Raw genomic sequence first — 21,576 nt, forward strand, 5'->3', positions numbered from 1 at the left:
TATGGGAGCCTCAGTGATTTACACTGAACCCTATAGAAGCCTCAGTGATTTAAATTGAACCCTATGGGAGCCCGGTGATTAACATTGAACCCTATAGGTGTGGGATGGTGTGTAAGTGCCACGTGTCATTGAAACCTAAGGATTGCGCCACGTGGCCCCTCCTCCCCTCCAACCCCCGCCCCGCACTCCGCAAAGCAAACTCCCTCCGCTTCCGATTGGCTAATTTTGCGACACGTGGCGCTCGCCGGGACGAATGGGAGCGTTCCTTTTGCAGTGAGGGTCGGGGATGAGGGGTGGAGGGGAGGGGCCAGTGGTGGATTCCCCCCTCCCCGCATTGTGGACCAATGGGAGTCTCCCATTGGCAGTCCGAGGGGAGGGGAGAGTGGGTGACAGAAGGGAGGGGTGAGTGGGGGATTTACTCTGTGCGGACCAATGAGAGCGTCCCATCTGCAGTGGGAGGGGCTAATCGGGGTGGAGGGGAGGGGCGAACCGGTGATCTGCAATTTGGCGACCAATGGGAGCGTCCGATCTGCAGTGGGAGGAGTTAGTGGGGGTGGTGGAGGGGAGGGGCGAGCGGGGGGGGGTGAGAGCCGCCATTGCTTAAGGAAGACGCGGAGTTGATGGTCTAGAGGAGTTGTCTCTGGCGCAGTGAAGACTGCAGAGTGGAGACTGCAGAGTGTGAAGACTCGTAGAGTGTGAAGACTAGTAGAGTGTAGAGACTAGTGTAGAGTGGTCTCTGCGTGTCGTGCTGCTGCTGCTTGCCATGGCCTCGCCTCCGAAGGAGCACCCCGACCTCAAGGGCGGACATCTCCCCGCGGGTAGCGACACGGGCCGCGAGCCCTCCTCTCTGTTGTTGTTGTCAGCAACGTGGGGAGTGTTGTTGTTGTGGTCACGTGGGGAGTGTTGTTGTTGTTGTGAGCAACGTGGGGAGTGTTGTTGTGGTCACGTGGGGAGTGTTGTTGTCAGCAACGTGGGGAGTGTTGTTGTTGTGGTCACGTGGGGAGTGTTGTTGTTGTCAGCAACGTGGGGAGTGTTGTTGTTGTGGTCACGTGGGGAGTGTTGTTGTTGTGAGCAACGTGGGGAGTGTTGTTGTCAGAAACGTGGGGAGTGTTGTTGTGGTCACGTGGGGAGTGTTGCTGTTGTGATCACGTGGGGAGTGTTGTTGTGATCACGTGGGGAGTGTTGTTGTGATCAGCAACGTGGGGAGTGTTGTTGTGGTCACGTGGGGAGTGTTGTTGTTGTCAGCAACGTGGGGAGTGTTGTTGTTGTCAGCAACGTGGGGAGTGTTGTTGTGGTCACGTGGGGAGTGTTGTTGTTGTGGCCACGTGGGGAGTGTTGTTGTTGTGGTCGGCAACGTGGGGAGTGTTGTTGTTGTTGTTGTGGTCGGCAACGTGGGGAGTGTTGTTGTTGTTGTGGTCGGCAACGTGGGGAGTGTTGTTGTTGTGAGCAACGTGTGGAGTGTTGTTGTGGTCACGTGCGGAGTGTTGTTGTTGTGGTCACGTGGGGAGTGTTGTTGTTGTGAGCAACGTGGGGATTGTTGTTGTCAACAACGTGGGGATTGTTGTTGTTGTCAGCAACGTGGGGAGTGTTGTTGTTGTGCATAACGTGGAGTGTTGTTGTTGTGCATAACGTGGAGTGTTGTTGTTGTGCATAACGTGGAGTGTTGTTGTTGTGCATAACGTGGAGTGTTGTTGTTGTGCATAACGTGGAGTGTTGTTGTTGTGCATAACGTGGAGTGTTGTTGTTGTGCATAACGTGGAGTGTTGTTGTTGTGAGCAACGTGGGGAGCGTTGTTGTTGTGAGCAACGTGGGGAGTTGGAGTTGTCATCGGGCGCTGCTGCAGCTCCTCGCTACGAACAGCACTTGCCCCAACAGCCTGATGGAGGCTACACGGGGGATCTTTGTATGGCGAGGTGGTACTACCTCGCCTGGTATGCAGGAGGTCGTGGGTTCGATCCACACCCTGTGATGACGCCGGCTGCTTCTACTGTGTAGTTGGAGTCTGCGTCTCTCTCGCTGCCCGTGGTCGCGTGGATTATCACACATCGAGATGATGATTTGGCTGCCGTGTTCTACATTCCCACGTGGTGATGATGATGATAGTGAAGATGTCAGCCACTTGGTTGAGCTGTCATTTGAGATGGCCAGGTAGCTTCTGAAAACCAGCTACTTAGCTCGGTGTGCATTACCTGGTAACGTAAACAAATAAATAGTTTTTTATACCCATAGACTCGCACAGAGATGTATAGATTCTTACTGAGAGCCATAGACTCGCACACTGAGAGCCATAGACTCACACTGAGAGCCATAGACTCACACTGAGAGCCATAGACTCACTCAGAGAGCCATAGATACACACTGAGAGCCATATACTCACACAGAGAGCCATAGACTCTCACTCTGAGAGCCATAGACTCACACACTGAGAGCCATAGACTCACACACTGAGAGCCATAGACTCGCACACTGAGAGCCATAGACTCACACTGGGAGCCATAGACTCACACTGGGAGCCATAGACTCAAACTGAGAGCCATAGACTCACTCTGAGAGCCATAGACTCACACTGAGAGCCATAGACTCACACACTGAGAGCCATAGACTCGCACACTGAGAGCCATAGACTCGCACACTGAGAGCCATAGACTCACACACTGAGAGCCATAGACTCACACACTGAGAGCCATAGACTCACACACTGAGAGCCATAGACTCACACTGAGAGCCATAGACTCACTCTGAGAGCCATAGACTCACACTGAGAGACATAGACTCACTCTGAGAGCCATAGACTCACACTGGGAGCCATAAACTCACACTGGGAGCCATAGACTCACTCTGAGCCATGGACTCGCACAGAGATCGATTTGAAGGAGGAGACTTAGGCACCGCAGCGATGCGTCGCCATGCCTCCTCTGCTGCGCCTGACCCGTCTGGCCCCAGTCACCTTGGGGGGGGGGGGACAGAGGCCACCACTAATTCACTCTGCAACACAATTTTTGTTCCTGGGTACTGAGTGTTATTTTCTTAATTGATTTTGCCTAAAAGTATAGAAAATGGATATTATTCCATTTGGAGTATGGATATTATTCCCCACAAACTTTGCTTTTGTTGACCAGGACTTTGTGAACAACAGACACGCATGCGCACGTTTTTTCATCGAAAATAGGTACATTTCAAAATATCACTGTCCTGGTCACAAAAGCAATAATAATAGCTATTTTCTGTACTTTTGAGGCATAAGCAATTAGGAAATAACACTGACTACCCAGGGACAATTGTTTTTGTTCCACAGTATATAATGGATATAGAGTTAAGGCCATGATAGTCTTTTTTGGTTTGGTGTTTAGATCGCGCGTTAATATAAATGTGGTGTTGTTAACTCTCCACCACAAAGCCTTGAACAACTCTGTAGGGGCAAGTGCTGTTAGCGAGCAGCACCTGTGAAGGCTGGAACAGCACACGAGGTGGTGGGTGGCCAACACCACGCCCGGCCGCCTTTGTTTCCCCAGTGCTAGCGATGTTTACTAACACATCGCTACACCGGATACTCATTTGAGGCTGAGTCGACCTAGGGGAGGCCCTGTACCGGTTTAGATAATCGGCACTGACGGTGTTGGTGGCCGTGTGAGCGGGAATCGAACTCGGTTCGCCGGGTTCGTAGCACTAATCGCTACACCACCGCTCCCCACCACCAGCACCACCACCCAGGCACGGCCAATCGGTTTACGATTTCGGAACTAACCGGTTGTTGCGTGGAACGATAAGAATGGGTATTCTTCAGGTCATTCCGTAAAGTCACGTAGATAGGATCAAAGAAATAACAAAAATAGCAAAATAACTACGACGTTTCGATCGCGAGACAAGCGGCCGCCATCAGGATGGTCGTAGTTTGTTTTTTTGTATTTTCTTTGAACCTATCTCCGTGACTTTACCGAAAGACCTAAAGAATATGAATTCCTGCAGTCACAAAAGCTTCAAGTCAAGAGATGAGATTGGGTCTTTTTACCCTTTCTGGCAATAAGATGTCCAAACACCGCATCAGGTTGGCGCATTAACCACACGTGGTTATTGTGGTGAACATGCAAACAAACATGACTCTGATAATTATGCTTGTACTCTTGGGTTTTTTCGGTAAAGTCACGTAGGTAAAAAATAAATAATAAAAATAATAGAAGAAATAATAGAAATGAAATAATAAATCACGACGTTTCGGAGGCAACACAAGCTTCCGTCTTCAGGTGGAACCGTCACAGCACGATAGCTGTATCAAGTAACAGAAATTCCAAGAAACAGTATTTGTATATATACTGGTTGAGGGTGGGAGGAGCCAAGGTAGGCCCTGAATATTATTTTTGTGAGGTTTGGTGCGGCTGAAGCACGCTGTTAGGAATGAGCCTTTGTTGTGTAACAACTAGTTTGTTGTGTAAACTAGTAACAACTAGGTTACACAACAAAGGCTCATTCCTAACAGCGTGCTTCAGCCGCACCGAACCTCACAAAAATAATATTCAGGGCCTACCTTGGCTCCTCCCACCCTCAACCAGTATATATACAAATACTGTTTCTTGGAATTTCTCTCACTTGATACAGCTATCGTGCTGTGACGGTTCCACCTGAAGACGGAAGCTTGTTTTGCCTCCGAAACGTCGTGATTTTAATTTTATTTTTATTTTACTTTTATTAATTTAATTTTTTTACCTACGTGACTTTACCGAAAAAACCTATGAATATGAATCCTTGCAGTCACGAAAGCTTAAAATCTAGAATTATGCTTGTGTTGCGGCGCAATGTACGACTCCGAGGCAGGTTCTGTTAGGGGCTCACGCCAAGTTTGTTAAGGGCTCACGCCGAACCATAACCCTCCTAGCCTCTAACTCCCCACGGGACAGGGGACTGCGATCCCTACAACCCCGGCTAACTCGGCTGTCCTCCCTGCCCCGGGCCGAGACTACCCCAACCTCGGCCGGTCGGAAGGAGTAGCCTCCCCTCGCCTCGTGTGAGGATCAACAACCCCGAGTCCCCACTCCTACCCCCGACGAACCCCCGTTACATCGCGGGTCCCCCTTTAAATACCCCCCCCCCCTCCGGGGGCATGACGTCACTGTGCCCTGCGTCACCGCCTGATGTCACGCCACTCTCTCTGAGCATGACGTGATGTCACCCACTACTCCTCTACACTTGCATTGTTTTTGAAGCCGATTGGCCTACACCAGAGACAGCCTTCTTTACGGCCGAGTCTCATCAGTGTCGCACCAGGCAATGCCAGAAGGTGAGCAGTACAAGGACAATGCGCGATCAGAGCATTTCTAGCTCGGGGTGAGCCGCTACATAATGGGACCCTTCCTCTACTTTGATACTGGCAAAAGGTCCCATTTTATATTCATAAACTACGGGACAACGGCTGTGAAAGAGAGCCTCGGCTCCATCGGATTCTATATCCGAAAGTCACGTACGTGACTTTACCGAAAGAACCAAAGAGTATGGATTCCTGCAGTCACGAAAGCTTCAAATAAATATCCTGATTCTGATGTTGCAATGTGGGGGGAGTAAAGCGGAGCATGCGACACAGGGCCTGAACAAAGATTGAGAGTGCGCAAGTGTGGGCAGCATCGTCTAGAAGCATCATCCAGTGCCTCCTTGTGTCATGATGACGACGATGATGATGATAATGACGATGACGACGATGGTGACGACAACTATGATGATGACGACGATGACGACAATTGTAAACGTTGTGGATTTGCTCTCCCACACACCAGTGTGCTGTACTAGTAACGAATTGGCACGTTCTGTTTACATGGCACTAAACTTTACTAATTGTCTGTCGGGTGGTGGCGGGTTTAACGACACATTGACATTTTTACACGATGCAACCCAAAAAACCCTCTTATAGGTGATATTGGTCCATCCGATCCGTCCGTTGCTCGCGCCTTGCGTGAGGGGGCGACGCTGTGTCCCCCGTACAGATGGGAACGGATGGCGATTCAGTCGACTGCCTGAACCGCCTTGCTGGCAGTGCCTCGACAGAGAGTGAGTGAGATAGAACAGATGGAGATTAGTCCACACACGGGTAGAGAGTGAGTGAGATGGAACAGATGTAGATTAGTCCACCCATGGGTAGAAGGGAGTGAGATGGAACAGATGGAGATTAGTCCACACACGGGTAGAGGGGAGTGAGATGGAACAGATGGAGATTAGTCCATACACAGGTAGAGAGTGAGTGAGATGGAAAAGATGGAGATTAGTCCACACACGGGTAGAAGGGAGTGAGATGGAACAGATGGAGATTAGTCCACACACGGGTAGAAGGGAGTGAGATGGAACAGATGGAGATTAGTCCACACACGGGTAGAGGGGAGTGAGATGGAACAGATGGAGATTAGTCCACACACGGGTAGAATGGAGTGAGATGGAACAGATGGAGATTAGTCCACACACGGGTAGAAGGGAGTGAGATGGAACAGATGGAGATTAGTCCACACACGGGTAGAGGGGAGTGAGATGGAACAGATGGAGATTAGTCCACACACGGGTAGAAGGGAGTGAGATGGAACAGATGGAGATTAGTCCACACACGGGTAGAAGGGAGTGAGATGGAACAGATGGAGATTAGTCCACACACGGGTAGAGGGGAGTGAGATGGAACAGATGGAGATTAGTCCACACACGGGTAGAAGGGAGTGAGATGGAACAGATGGAGATTAGTCCACACACGGGTAGAAGGGAGTGAGATGGAACAGATGGAGATTAGTCCACACACGGGTAGAGGGGAGTGAGATGGAACAGATGGAGATTAGTCCACACACGGGTAGAAGGGAGTGAGATGGAACAGATGGAGATTAGTCCACACATGAGTATAGAGTGAGTGAGATGGAATAGATGGACATTTGTCCACACACGGGTAGAAGGGAATTAGATGGAACAGATGGAGATTAGTCCACAAACGGGTAGAGAGGGAGTGAGATGGAACAGATGGAGATTAGTCCACACACGGGTAGAGAGTGAGTGAGATGGAACAGATGGAGATTAGTCCACACACGCGTAGAGAGTGAGATGGAACAGATGGAGATTAGTCCACACGGGTAGAGAGTGAGTGAGATGAAACAGATGGAGATTAGTCCACACACGGGTAGAGAGTGAGTGAGATGGAACAGATGGAGATTAGTCCACACACGGGTAGAGAGTGAGTCAGATGGAACAGATGGAGATTAGTCCACACACAGGTAGAGAGTGAGTGAGATGGAACAGATGGAGATTAGTCCACACACGGGTAGAGAGTGAGGTGAGATGGAACAGATGGAGATTAGTCCTCACACGGGTAGAGAGTGAGATGGGGAGAGGCTTGCTTGTGGGTTGGGGTTCATCACCACCATGGGCACGTGATCGCCGTATGATGACTACCGACATGGTGATCTATAACATCCCTGTGTGAGTCTGAGTCTCTTTGCGAGTCTGTGGCTCTCAGTGTAAATCTATACATATCTGTGAGTCTATGGGTCCCTATGCAAGTCTATGGCACTCACTGTGAATCTATACAACCCTGTGCGAGTCTATGGATCTCTTTGCAAGTCTCTGGCTCTCAGTGTGAATCCATACAATCCTGTGTGAGTCTATGAGTCTGCGAGTCTACGGCTCTCAGTGTAAATCTATACATATCTGTGAGTCTGTGGCACTCACTGTGATTCTCTTTAGCTCTGTGTGAGTCTGGATCACTATGCGATTCTCTGGCTCTCAGTGTGAATCTATACATCTCTGTGCGAGTCTCTGGGTATAAACAAAACTATTTTTACGTTGCCAGGTAAGGCCCCACCTGAGCTCCGCAGATGGGTACATCCCGGCAGCGACCCAACGTACAGTATCGTACCTCGTACGCTGCTGTGTTTGCCTGCCGCGCGAAATGTAAAATATTTTAACAATTTTGTCGTATCGCTATCGCCGTCGTAAGACCTAAATATCGTAAGTCGGAGCATCGTAACTCAAGGACTATCTGTCTTCACGAGAGGCATCGGGGGTCAGGATCGAGCGCCCACCTGGCAAGGGAGTTAACATCTCGTGTGCATTCCATGGACTGTGCAGTGAGTGAAGATTGTGTGGCGGGGGGGGGCGCAGCGGTTAGCGCCACACTGCGCTACCCGGCCTCATGTTCGATTCATGCTCGTGGCCAGCGGTAAATATTCGAACCGGTCCTGGGCCGACTCAGCCGTAAATGAGTACCAGATGCGGTGTGTTGGCCACTCGCCCCCCTCATGTGCCGTGCCGGCCTTAATAGGTGCTGCTCGCGAACAGCACTGCCCATAGACTCAACACTGCCCATAGACTCAACACTGCCCCAACAGGACCCTGCGGGGTGGGCTGGTAGGAATAATACTAATACCGGTACAGGGATATCGACCGCACACACACGCACACACAACAACAACAACAACCGCCATTCGCCACTAAGTCGCGGTGACGTCACCACGACGCTTGTGCCAGGCCACACACACACACGCGCATAAACGTACACACGCACACACACACGCACACACACCGCACGCACACACACATACATGCACGCACGCACGCACACGCACACGTAATGAAGTTGTGTTGCTACGCTTCCAGTTCGCCGTGAATAACGATCCGAAGCCCAATAGCGCCCATTCATCACGCCGCTCGAGTGGGCCGGACACGCACACACGCACGCACACACACGCACACAGTCACACATATACACGCACGCACACACGCACACACAGACACGCACACACACGCGCATACACACGCACACGCACGCACGCAAACACACACACACACGCGCAGGGGGAGCGGGCGGCCATCTTGTCGGACGGACGGACGGACAAACGGACGCGGACAGACGGACGGACGGACAAACGGTCGCGGACGGACAAACGGTCGGACGGACGGACGGACAAACGGTCGGACGGACGGACAAACGGTCGGACGATATAATCTATTGGTGGTCTGGTCCACTTCGTTCCTACCAGTATAAACTCAACACTGCCCCATAGACTCAACACTGCCCCATAGACTCAACACTGCCCCATAGATTCAACACTGCCCACAGACTCAACACTGCCCACAGACTCAACACTGCCCACAGACTCAACACTGCTCATAGACTCAACACTGCACCATAGACTCAACACTGCCCCATAGACTCAACACTGCCCCATAAACTCAATACTGCCCCATAAACTCAATACTGCCCCATAGACTCAACACTACCCATAGACTCAACACTACCCATAGACTCAACACTACCCATGCACTCAACACTGCCCCATAGACTCAACACTGCACCATAGACTCAACACTACCATAGACTCCTCAACACTGCCCCATAGACTCAACACTGCCCCACAGACTCAACACTGCCCCACAGACTCAACACTGCCCCACAGACTCAACACTGCCCATAGACTCAATACTGCACCATAGACTCAACACTGCCCCAGAGACTCAACACTGCCCCATAGACTCAACACTGCCCCATAGACTCAATACTGCCCATAGACTCAACACTGCCCCATAGACTCAATACTGCCCATAGACTCAACACTGCCCATAAACTCAACACTGCCCTATAGACTCAATACTGCACCATAGACTCAACACTGCACCATAGACTCAACACTGCCCCATAGACTCAACGCTGCCCCATAGACTCAACGCTGCCCCATAGACTCAACACTGCCCCATAAACTCAATGCTGCCCCATAAACTAAATACTGCCCCATAGACTCAACACTACCCATAGACTCAACACTACTCATAGACTCAACACTGCCCCATAGACTCAACACTGCCCCATAGACTCAACACTGCCCCACAGACTCAACACTGCCCCACAGACTCAACACTGCCCCACAGACTCAACACTGCCCCACAGACTCAACACTGCCCATAGACTCAACACTGCCCCATAGACTCAATACTGCACCATAGACTCAACACTGCCCCATAGACTCAAGACTGCCCATAGACTCAACACTGCCCATAGACTCAACACTGCCCCACAGACTCAACACTGCCCATAGACTCAACACTGCCCCACAGACTCAACACTGCCCATAGACTCAACACTGCCCCATAGACTCAATACTGCACCATAGACTCAACACTGCCCATAGACTCAACACTGCACCATAGACTCAACACTGCCCCATAGACTCAATACTGCACCATAGACTCAACACTGCCCATAGACTCAACACTGCCCATAGACTCAACACTGCACCATAGACTCAACACTGCCCCATAGACTCAACACTGCCCATAGACTCAACATTGCCCATAGACTCAACACTGCCCATAGACTCAACACTGCCCATAGACTCAACACTGCCCATAGACTCAACACTGCCCATCGACTCAACACTGCCCCATAGACTCAACACTACACCATTAGACTCAACACTACACCATTAGACTCAATACTACCCATAGACTCAACACTGCCCCATAGACTCAACACTGCCCCATAGACTCAATACTGCCCATAGACTCAACACTGCCCCATAGACTCAATACTGCCCATAGACTCAACACTGCCCATAAACTCAACACTGCCCTATAGACTCAATACTGCACCATAGACTCAACACTGCACCATAGACTCAACACTGCCCCATAGACTCAACGCTGCCCCATAGACTCAACGCTGCCCCATAGACTCAACACTGCCCCATAAACTCAATGCTGCCCCATAAACTAAATACTGCCCCATAGACTCAACACTACCCATAGACTCAACACTACTCATAGACTCAACACTGCCCCATAGACTCAACACTGCCCCATAGACTCAACACTGCCCCACAGACTCAACACTGCCCCACAGACTCAACACTGCCCCACAGACTCAACACTGCCCCACAGACTCAACACTGCCCATAGACTCAACACTGCCCCATAGACTCAATACTGCACCATAGACTCAACACTGCCCCATAGACTCAAGACTGCCCATAGACTCAACACTGCCCATAGACTCAACACTGCCCCACAGACTCAACACTGCCCATAGACTCAACACTGCCCCACAGACTCAACACTGCCCATAGACTCAACACTGCCCCATAGACTCAATACTGCACCATAGACTCAACACTGCCCATAGACTCAACACTGCACCATTGACTCAACACTGCCCCATAGACTCAATACTGCCCCATAGACTCAATACTGCACCATAGACTCAACACTGCCCATAGACTCAACACTGCCCATAGACTCAACACTGCCCATAGACTCAACACTGCACCATAGACTCAACACTGCCCCATAGACTCAACACTGCCCATAGACTCAACATTGCCCATAGACTCAACACTGCCCATAGACTCAACACTGCCCATAGACTCAACACTGCCCATAGACTCAACACTGCCCATCGACTCAACACTGCCCCATAGACTCAACACTACACCATTAGCCTCAACCCTACACCATTAGACTCAATACTACCCATAGACTCAACACTGCCCATCGACTCAACACTGCCCCATAGACTCAACACTACCCATAGATTCAACACTGCCCATAGACTCAACACTGCCCATAGACTCAACATTGCCCCATAGACTCAACACTGCCCCATGGACTCAACACTGCCCCATAGACTCAACACTGCCCCATAGACTCAACACTGCCCCATAGACTCAACACTGCCCATAGAAACCTCATTTGCCAGTAAAAAATATGATAATTGTTTTTTTTTACCCTTTTATCTGGCAACAAAACTGACATAGACCACAATACCTGCAGTCATAATGCAAACAAAAAACATAACTCTGATAATTCATGCACTGTCCTTGAAGTTGATTGGTCCACACCCGAGACAGCTTTCCTTAGAGCCTAGTCTCACATGGTGTTGGATCAGATGACGCCAAAAGGCGCACAACTCAGACAATGCACCATCAGAGTATGAGAGCTCGGGGTAAGCATTTACACCATTGGAACCTCATTTGTCAGTAAAAAATATGATAATTGCATACATTTTCAGAGTTATGTTTTTTGTTTGCATTATGACTGCATTTATTGTTGCCAGATAAAAGGGTAAAAAACCAATTATCACTGCCCATAGGCTCAACACTGCCCCATAAACTCAACACTGCCCATAGACTCAACGCTACCCCATAGACTCAACACTGCCCATAGACTCAGCACTGCCCCAAAGACTCAACACTGCACAAAGACTCAGCACTGTCCATAGACTCACCTTGAGCTAAGGCTTGAGCGCCGTATCGACTAAACACAATGCGTAAGATAAGACTGCGATCGCTATGGGCGGGGAGGCGGTGTGGAGCCAGATGGGCCTTCTTCCCAGGGCGGTTGGGAGTAATCGATGCCGGGGCAACGGCGTCAACGGCGTTGTCGTAAATCGGCGGCGGCGATGCAAACGTTCGTCAACAGTACGCTCTATTTTAATCCACTTTACGTTCCCCTCCCGCCCTTCTGCGTCTCTCCCCATGTCTCCACCCTTCCACCGCATCGCTTCCCCCCCCCGTATCCTTCTGCGTCTCCCTCCGCATCTCTCCCCCGCATCTACCCCTGTCTCCCTTTCTACCCCCTTGTCTCCCCCTGCATCTCCCCACCCTCCACGGCTACCCACGTCTACCCCCGTGTCTCCCCCTGCATCTCCTACGCCCCTTGTGTCTCCCCCTGCATCTCCATTTCTCCCTCTGTCACCCACCCCCGACCCCCCCGTCTTTCAGTGAGAGCCGGCGGGATGCGGATCGTGCAGAAGCACCACCCTGGGGCCCCCGCGGCACCCGTCCCCAGCAAGCCGGACGAGCACGGCGAGGAGGAGGAGGAGGAAGAGGAGACGCCCGCCCCGTACGGTCACAGCACGACCACCACAGCACCACCACCCGCACCGCCAGTGCCGCGTCTCGCATTCACCACCACCAATGAACATTGCCTCCCTCCAGGCCTGCCTCCAGGCCTGCCTCTAGCCCTGCCTCTTGGCCTGTATCTAGCCCTGCATCTAGGCCTGCATCTAGGCCTGCCTCTAGGCCTGCATCTAGGCCTGCATCTAGGCCTACATCTAGGCCTGCCTCTCGGCCTGACTTCTAGGCCTGCCTCTTAATCCTGCCTCTAGGCCTGGGTCTAGCTCTGCCTCTAGGCCTGGGCCTGCATCTGGGCCTGCATCTAGGCCTGCATCTAGGCCTGACTCTAGGCCTGACTCTGGGCCTGCATCTAAGCCTGCCTCTAGGCCTCACTCTAGCCCTACTTCTAGCCATGCCTCTAGGCCTGACTAGGCTCTTATACAGTTACCATGTCCACTATCACCACCACCATCATCACCACCAACAACCACAATCGCCATTTGCCACTAAGTGGCGGTAACGTCACCACGGCGCTTGTGCCAAGCTAGGTGCACTTTGAGACCACGTGACGTGTCGAAGGCCCACTGGCAGGAGGTCACGTGACAGACCCAGGTGCCATGGCTTGACTGCTGTACCAGGCTAGGTGCAGGACGAGGTCACAGGATAGTCGCAGTTGCCATAGGTTAACTGGTGTGCCAGGCTAGGCGCAGGAGGAGGTCACGGAACAGACCCAGGTGACATGGGCTGACTGCTGTGTCAGGCTATGTGCAGCAGGAGGTCACAGGACAGACCCAGGTGCCATGGGTTGACCGACTGAGATGACTGGCAGATGTGTCACCTGTGCCCTCTAAATATCATCACCACCATGACCAGCACTCCCAGTGCCGCGTCTCACCCCTGCTGTGCTTATTGTCCGTCGTTTCAGGCCGGCGCCCAAGCCGCCAGTCGTCGTCGTGTCCGGAGCCATCGCCAGGGTGAGTCTCAATTTCTCCACGTCTCCCCGACACAAAGACAGAGACCCCTCCCGCCCGTGTAGCCTCCTCCAGCAGGCTGTCAGGGCAAGTGCCTTTGGCAGTGAGTAGCAGCGCCTATGGAAGTCTGCCGGCACTGTGACGCACAAAGGGGGTGGGTGGCCAGCACCACGCCCGTTCGGCTTTGTCTCTCCAAGCGATGATGTTTACCACCGCACCACGTACTCATTTGAGACCGAGTCGACCTAGGGGAGGCCCAGGACCGATTTGAATAATCGCCACTGGTGGTGGCCGTGAGCGGGAATCGAATTCTCGTCGCCGGGTTCGTGGCGCAGCGCGTTGACCACCGTATAGCCTCAACAGACTTTTGGGGAAAATGCTGTTAGTGAGTAGCACCTATGAAGGCCGGCACTGTGTGCCCCTGCGTGAGTCTCTGAGTCTCTAGATGTCTCTAAGCGAGTCTGTGGGTCCGTGTGAGTCTGTCGGTGTCTGTGTTAGTCTGAGTCTCCCTGTGAATTTGTGTCTGTGTGCGAGTCTGTAGGTGTCTGTGTGACTCTGTGGGCGTCTGAGCGAGTCTCGCTGTGTGTGTGGCCTCAGGGGGATAAGGACTTCCCCTCGGGCTATGTGAGTCTCTGTGTGAGTCTCTGCGTGAGTCTCTGTGAGTCCCTGTGCGAGTCCTCTGTCTCTGTGTCTCTGTCTTTGTGTCTCTATCTTTGTGTATTTATCTGTGTGTCTCTGTGTGTGCATGTGGTCTCAGGGGGATAAGGACTTCCCCCCAGAGGCTGTGAAAGTCGCTCACGAGAAGCCACAGCCCAAAGTGGAGCGTAACTGGGCAGCTCCTCACGTCAACGCACACATCCAGCAGCCTCGCAAGTGAAGGGCTCGCCACACACATACACTGGCATACACACACACACTGGCATACACACACACTGACACACACACTGACACACACACACTGACATACACACACACTGACATACACAAACACTGACATACACACACACTGACATACACACACACTGACACACACTGACATACACACATGGCCGCACACACACTGATACATAGATACATAGAGACATGTTGAGATGCACACACACACGCCCCACATACACACATACACTCGACCGCACATACACGGATACATAGAGACACAGATGTGCACACTCGACCATACAAAGACCCCCGCATAGCCTTAACAGACTGTTGAGGGCAAGTGCTATCGGTGCTGGCACAACGCACTTACGCACGTACATACACAATCTTACACACACACACCTACCTTTACACACATACATGCACGTACCTTTACACAGACACGCTTACCTACACATATACCGTTACACGCACACATGCGTACTTTTACACACGCACATACGTACCGTTACACGAACACACGTACCCTTACACACGCACACACATATACCTACACGCAGGAGTGCGCCCACGCTCTTTAAGGGTGGCCTCCTGGCCTCCGTCACCGCCAGGGGGGTGTGGGGCAGTCTTTGGTTTAGCGACAGAAATTCCACGTCGTGCCCCCAGAAATATTATTTCCACCCCCCCCTCTCTTCTTTTCTATCGCTCTCTTAATTCCCCTTCCGAGTTCTGACGGAATACAGACTTTTTTTTTTACGTTTTCCATAACAGAGCTTTTATTTTTTGGTTGGGTTAGGTTGCGTAAATACAAATGTTGTGTCGTCAAACCCGCCACCACCCGACACGGCCAATTAGTAAATAGGTTTTGTCACGTGAACAGAACGTGCCAATTCTTTACTCGTACAGCACCAGTGTATAGTGTCGAGTATAATGTAGTATGTAGTGTATAGTAGTATAGTATACTAGTACAGAACTAGTGTATAGTGTCGAGTATAATGTAGTGTATAGTAGTATTGTGTACTATACTAGTACAGCACTAGTGGATTTACAATTTGACGTTTCGCCAGTAATCACAACAACCAGCATCATCAGGCAACAGCCAGATGTTGTGGATTTACTCTCCAACACACAACTGGTGTGCTGTACTAGTATACTACGCAACTTTACACGACACTACTATACACTTCACTCCACACTACACAACTATACACGGCACTCCACTCTACACTGCTATACACTACACTACGACACACTACACTCCACACTACACTACTTTATACCACACTGCTATACACCACACTGCTATACACTACACTACTATACACTACACTCCACACTACACTACTTTATACCACACTGCTATACACCACACTGCTATACACTACACTACGATACACTACACTACTATACACTACACTCCACACTACACTACTTTATACCACACTGCTATACACCACACTGCTATACACTACACTACTATTTCACTAGTGCTGTAATAGTAACGAATTGGCAGGTCCTGTTTACGTGACAAACCCCTTACTGATTCGCTGTGGTCGGGTGGTGGTGGTGGCGGGTTTAACGATAACATTTGTATCTATGCGATGTAACCTAAAAACAACTCTGTCATGGATGATATTGGGCGCAAAACCCTGCTGCATTCTTAAACAGATTTGTTTCTCTTCAGCCGCTCGGCGCCAAGTTGCACGCCGGTTTATAGTCGTAGTGACGCCTCATAAATGCCGGCGTGAAGTTTGTATTTCTAAAGTTTTTGTTCGTTCTTGCGCTGACGACAATAATGATGATGATGGCGATGATAAGTGCTTTACGCTCTACGCTTTACTTGAACAATTATTCGCGTCTTTGTTTGCGCAATGTCAACACGCGAAGAACAGCCTGTTGCTGTTGTTGAATCTTAATCCAATCTCAATTTCCCCCCCCACCCCGAGTCTCAACGACGCAGACTTTGAGATCCGCTCTCCCAGAGTCTCAACAACGCAGACTCCCAGAGTCTCAATGCAGATTGAGACCCGGTCTCCCAAAGTTTCAACGCAGACTGAGTCTCGGCGGTGGCCGTGTCCCCCGTCCCCCCCCCCGTGTCCCCCGTGTCCCCAAGCGAGCGCTGCCCCGAGGTGTAATTGGCCATCCCCCACCCTTCGGCTTTGTTCTTCACCCAAAGACGTCGCCGGGCTCATCGAGTCTCCACCGTCAGTCCAAGGGAGGGGGTGAAACGTCCGACACTAAATGAGCGACATATTTTTGTCCGTGCACACACACAACGCACATGTACCAACGCAGATCAGCGGCGGAGTTCAGTTCCACGGGTTTGGAACTGCAGTGCATCTGCGGTGGTGGTGGGGGTGATCGTCGTCGTTGTTCCGTGTTCTCTTCGTCGGTGCGATCGTAGAGAGAGGTGGCGGGGGGTGGTGCGGGTGGGTGGCCTTTTTACTGCGAACGTGGGGATGTCGAGCAAGAGAGGGCGCTCTGTAAATCGGGGACGGTGGACGACGAAGGGGGGTGGGGGGGGGGGGAGTGAGGATCGCTCAGGGGGGGGGGGGGGCGTGGGGGGAGATGCTTTTCGGCATTGGTTGCGTGTCAAAACCGATCCTTTAATTTGGTTTAACCCTTAACACTAAACGCCCAAATCGCAATGGAGGTCGTAGATGATCTGTTTTTTTTTGAGGCCGTGATGTTATTTCATTTTAATGCGAAACTTCCCACCGGGGCTCCCCCCCCCCCCATCCCCCCTCTGTCTCGGAGCGATCGTCCAAACGGATCGACCCGAAGCCGCCCGTCGCTCCGTCGTCTCTTCTCGGCAACTCGGCCCATGGCGCGTTCGCGAACCGCCACGTGCGCCTCCTTACCCCCCCCTCTCCCTGGATTCTGGCGCCGGTGAGAGGCAGTTGAAATTTGTGACACCGTGGGTTTCACAGCAAGCGCCGATGGCTCGGGCCGTTCGAGATTGAGGGTGGAGTTGGGAAGGGACCACGGCACTCGAGGGCTCGCAGCGGCCGCGTGCGTTCGCGCCCAGAGGGCTTTGAGAGGGCTTTGAGAGGTCGTGACCCCCGCCTCCCCCTTCCCCCCCCCGCCTCCCCCGCAGTCTGTGGGGGTTGTCCCCTTTGTGTTGTCGGACCACGGCGATGGCCGTGCCGGAATCGCGTTGCCAATGACCGCACGGGGATAGGAAAAAAAAAAGTTGTAATTGAAATAAAATTCTGCCGCGCAAAACCGAAACCATCGGAGGTGTTTTTTTGTGTCCCCCTTGCGGATAGCGGCCGTGAAAAGTGCCCGAAACGCCGAGTAACTTGATACCGGAAGCTGGCTTTAGGGCTTGAAATATCATCATCATCGTCGCCAGCACAGCAGCGGTCCGATGCTGCACCACGCGCGCTACGAACCCGGCAGAGACCCGAGTACGATTCCCGCTCGTGGCCACCAACACCAGTGGCGATTATCTGAACCGGTCTTGGGCCCCTCCCCTAGGTAGACTCGGCCTCAAATGAGTTACCTGGTGCGGTGTGCAGTAAACATCGCCACTGGGGGAGACAAAGGCGGCCTGGCGTGGTGGCTGGCCACCCACCCCCTCGTGTGCCGTTCCGGCCTTCGTAGGTGCTGCTAGTGAACGGCACTTGCCCCAACAGTCTGCTACGGCCATACGGGGGGGGATCTTTGTGTATGTTGGAAGTTCTTTTCGTGCAAGGCGTTGGGGGTGTTCTCTGGGTGTCTGCGGTTTCCTGCCTTCTTGTATAATGAACGCAGCTCGTTAATTGGCCCGCAAACGTCTCCAATAACAACCCAGTGTAGCAGCAGCAGCAAGACCGTCATTGAGGGTTCCACCACTCGGTAGCGTGGCTGTCTCCTGAATAAATGATCATGAATAGAATATCGATTCAAATGTATCTATGTATCTGTTCGCCTTTTGGCGTTCCCTGGTCTGACACTGGTGAGACGAGGCCCTCAAGGAGGCTGCTGTCTGGTGTAGACCAATCGGTTCAAAGACAATAACATTTTTATCAAAGCATGTTTCCATGTTCACAAGTAATGTGTGTGGTTAATACAGAACATAGTTCCTTGCGAAAGCTAGAATCCATTTGGTATTTGAGCATCTTAACACCTGTTTTATTGCCAGAAAGGGTTAAACCTATTCTAATTTACACGCTTTTTATTAACTCACTCTGTTGTATCCTCAAATCTTTTAACAAAATTTTACCCACTTCCCAATGTGGTATCGACCGCAAACTTGGTATACTTATGTCATACCGATGACAATACCATATTCTATCATTAAAAATAAATAAGATTTTTTAACATTTTTTATATGTTATGTTTCGGCTTCGGTCTAATTGTCCACGCTCAACTGACGTTGGCTGTAAATCACCACGGTCCCTTACGCTATGCACGCTTCGGGGCCAATTGCTGGAGTCATGGAGTTCTTCCATTATTAGTACATTTCATTAAAGCGTGTTTAATTTTTTTTTCATATTACTTATTTTTTTCATACTTTGATATTGGCAAAAAGGTCCCATTTTGTAGCTGCTCACCCCGAGAAATGTTTTGATACGTGTGGCATTGTCCTTGTGCTTTTGGCCTTTCGATCTTCTCTGGTCTGGCACTGTCCAGGCCCTACAGAGAACGCCTCTGGTGTAAGCCAATCGGTTTCAAAGACTGCATAAATGATCAGAGCATGTTTGTTTGCATGTTCACCGCAAGTACGTGTGGCTAATGCGGACTCGATTCCTTGCAGGCTTCTATTTGATGTTTGAACAAATGTATCTATGTATCTAGATTTGAAGCTTTCGTGACTGCAGGAATCCATACTCTTTGGTTCTTTCGGTAAAGTCACGTAGGTAGAAAATAAAATAAATCACGACGTTTCGATTGCAACACAAGCAATCATCATCAGGTGGGAAAACCACAGCAAACGTGATTTATTTTATTGTATACCTACGTGACTTTACCGAAAGAACCACAGAGTATGTATCTATGTATGTTGAATGTCTTTCGCCAACCGTGCTAATCGTAGGTGCGGGGAAAGGATGACAAACTAAACGCAACAACAATGAGCAGTTTCTAAATAACTGAGTTTTCACTCTTAAGATTTTAAACTGCAACAGCTCCAGTGGCTTCCGAATAATTGCACCTGATGGGGGATTAAAGACGCAGCTGCAGTGGTGCGATGATGGCCACGCGACCAAAACTGGATCGTGAAGGAAACACGTAGACAAGCTTAGAGATGCAGAGACCCACTATTGAGACCGAGATACACAGGATCCATAGACACGGATATCAGGTGGGAAAACCACAGCAAACGTGATTTATTCTATTGTATACCTACGTGACTTTACCGAAAGAACCACAGAGTATGTATCTATGTATGTTGAATGTCTTTCGCCAACCGTGCTAATCGTAGGTGCGGGGAAAGGATGACAAACTAAACGCAACAACAATGAGCAGTTTCTAAATAACTGAGTTTTCACTCTTAAGATTTTAAACTGCAACAGCTCCAGTGGCGTCCGAATAATTGCACCTGATGGGGGATTAAAGACGCAGCTGCAGTGGTGCGATGATGGCCACGCGACCAAAACTGGATCGTGAAGGAAACACGTAGACAAGCTTAGAGATGCAGAGACCCACTATTGAGACCGAGATACACAGGATCCATAGACACGGATATACAGGACTCGGCGGGGGAGGGGTGTGATGTAGTGACACGTGACGTCACTACTATGTCGGGTCTGCACACACATGGCGTCACTACCCTGGGGGTCACGTTGTCGGGGTCCGGAGCCTTCTCGAGGGTTCGAGAAGGGGGGTGTAGCCGGGGTGTGGCCGGCCACGCTAGAGAGGCATATAAGCGGGCGCCGCTGAGAGAGCGGGGCTGTTCTCGCCCGCGATGAAGGCGCCTCGTGAAGAGTGAAGACGAAGAGGTCGGGGCCAAGGCCCACGTGGCGGGGCCACGCTAGTTAATGTACCCGAGTGTAGTGAGAGAAGGTCGGTGGTCACCACCCTATGTATAGTGTGGGTAACAAATGTTAATAAAGTGTTGCCTCCACAGGGAAGTGTGCGCCTCAATAGAACCCATTACACAAATATCCCTCCCGCACTCCCCAAACACAGAACCAAATTAATCAGGAAAAAAAATGTCGAGGTAGGGATTAACTAAATGGAGGGACTCGGCAGATCGAATATTCGATGGAAGTGAATTCTGCAGCTTGGGGACCCACACGGTAAACGACTCCCCGGGGTCACCCATTGAATGGAGGTGCGACCTCGGCACACGTGTAATGAGTGGCTCCGACACAAGTAACTTCAATATTGTAAATCTTTGGTACAGCCACTCTCTCCATGGATGTCGACCCGCTCTCGTGGCTGCGCTTGCTAACACACCGCCTGGCTGGCGGCACGCTAGGGAGTGGCTGAGCGGCTGGAGGTCGTGCCGCCACGTGGCAGGTTGAGATGGTGGGGCAGCAGTGACGGGAGCAATTCGATCTTCAAACACCGACCCCTAACGTTGCTGTACCCCCGGCTTATATTCAGTTATCGGAGGCTAAACCCCGCCCCTCCTGGAACCTTCGAGAACGTTTCAGAGGCTTCCCTGGTAGATCCGTCCATTCACATTTACTCCAGATAGAATCCCTACTATCAAAAATACATGGACTGTATGATGTGTAATGTAACCCCCACAATAATGCAGGAGATGACGCTCTCTTATTACACAAGCAATAGTAGTAGTCCACACTCAGACGAGCGAACAACTCGCGGACGTAAGAGGGGGAGGCACGGAGAGTGAGAGATAAAATAATGAGAGGATGTGATGCGAGATCAAGCGATGAGACATCGTAAGTTCACTTGTCAATTGTTAATTCATACTTTAATATGAAATGCAATTTACG

At 51.0% G+C, this 21,576-nt stretch overlaps 1 protein-coding gene across 1 annotated transcript; it reads left to right on the forward strand.

Moving 5' to 3' along the window:
- The first annotated feature begins 581 nt into the window (after positions 1-581).
- On the forward strand, positions 582-14,949 carry DAP (death associated protein). The gene is made up of 4 exons (XM_078884067.1): positions 582-818; positions 12,723-12,843; positions 13,762-13,810; positions 14,565-14,949. Exons 1-4 carry the CDS (start codon positions 764-766, stop codon positions 14,682-14,684), a joined length of 345 nt encoding a protein of 114 aa, XP_078740193.1. The 5' UTR covers positions 582-763; the 3' UTR covers positions 14,685-14,949.
- The last annotated feature ends 6,627 nt before the right edge of the window (positions 14,950-21,576 follow it).

This window comes from Lampetra fluviatilis, chromosome 77 (assembly GCF_964198595.1).
Source record: "Lampetra fluviatilis chromosome 77, kcLamFluv1.1, whole genome shotgun sequence".
NCBI lineage: Eukaryota > Metazoa > Chordata > Hyperoartia > Petromyzontiformes > Petromyzontidae > Lampetra > Lampetra fluviatilis.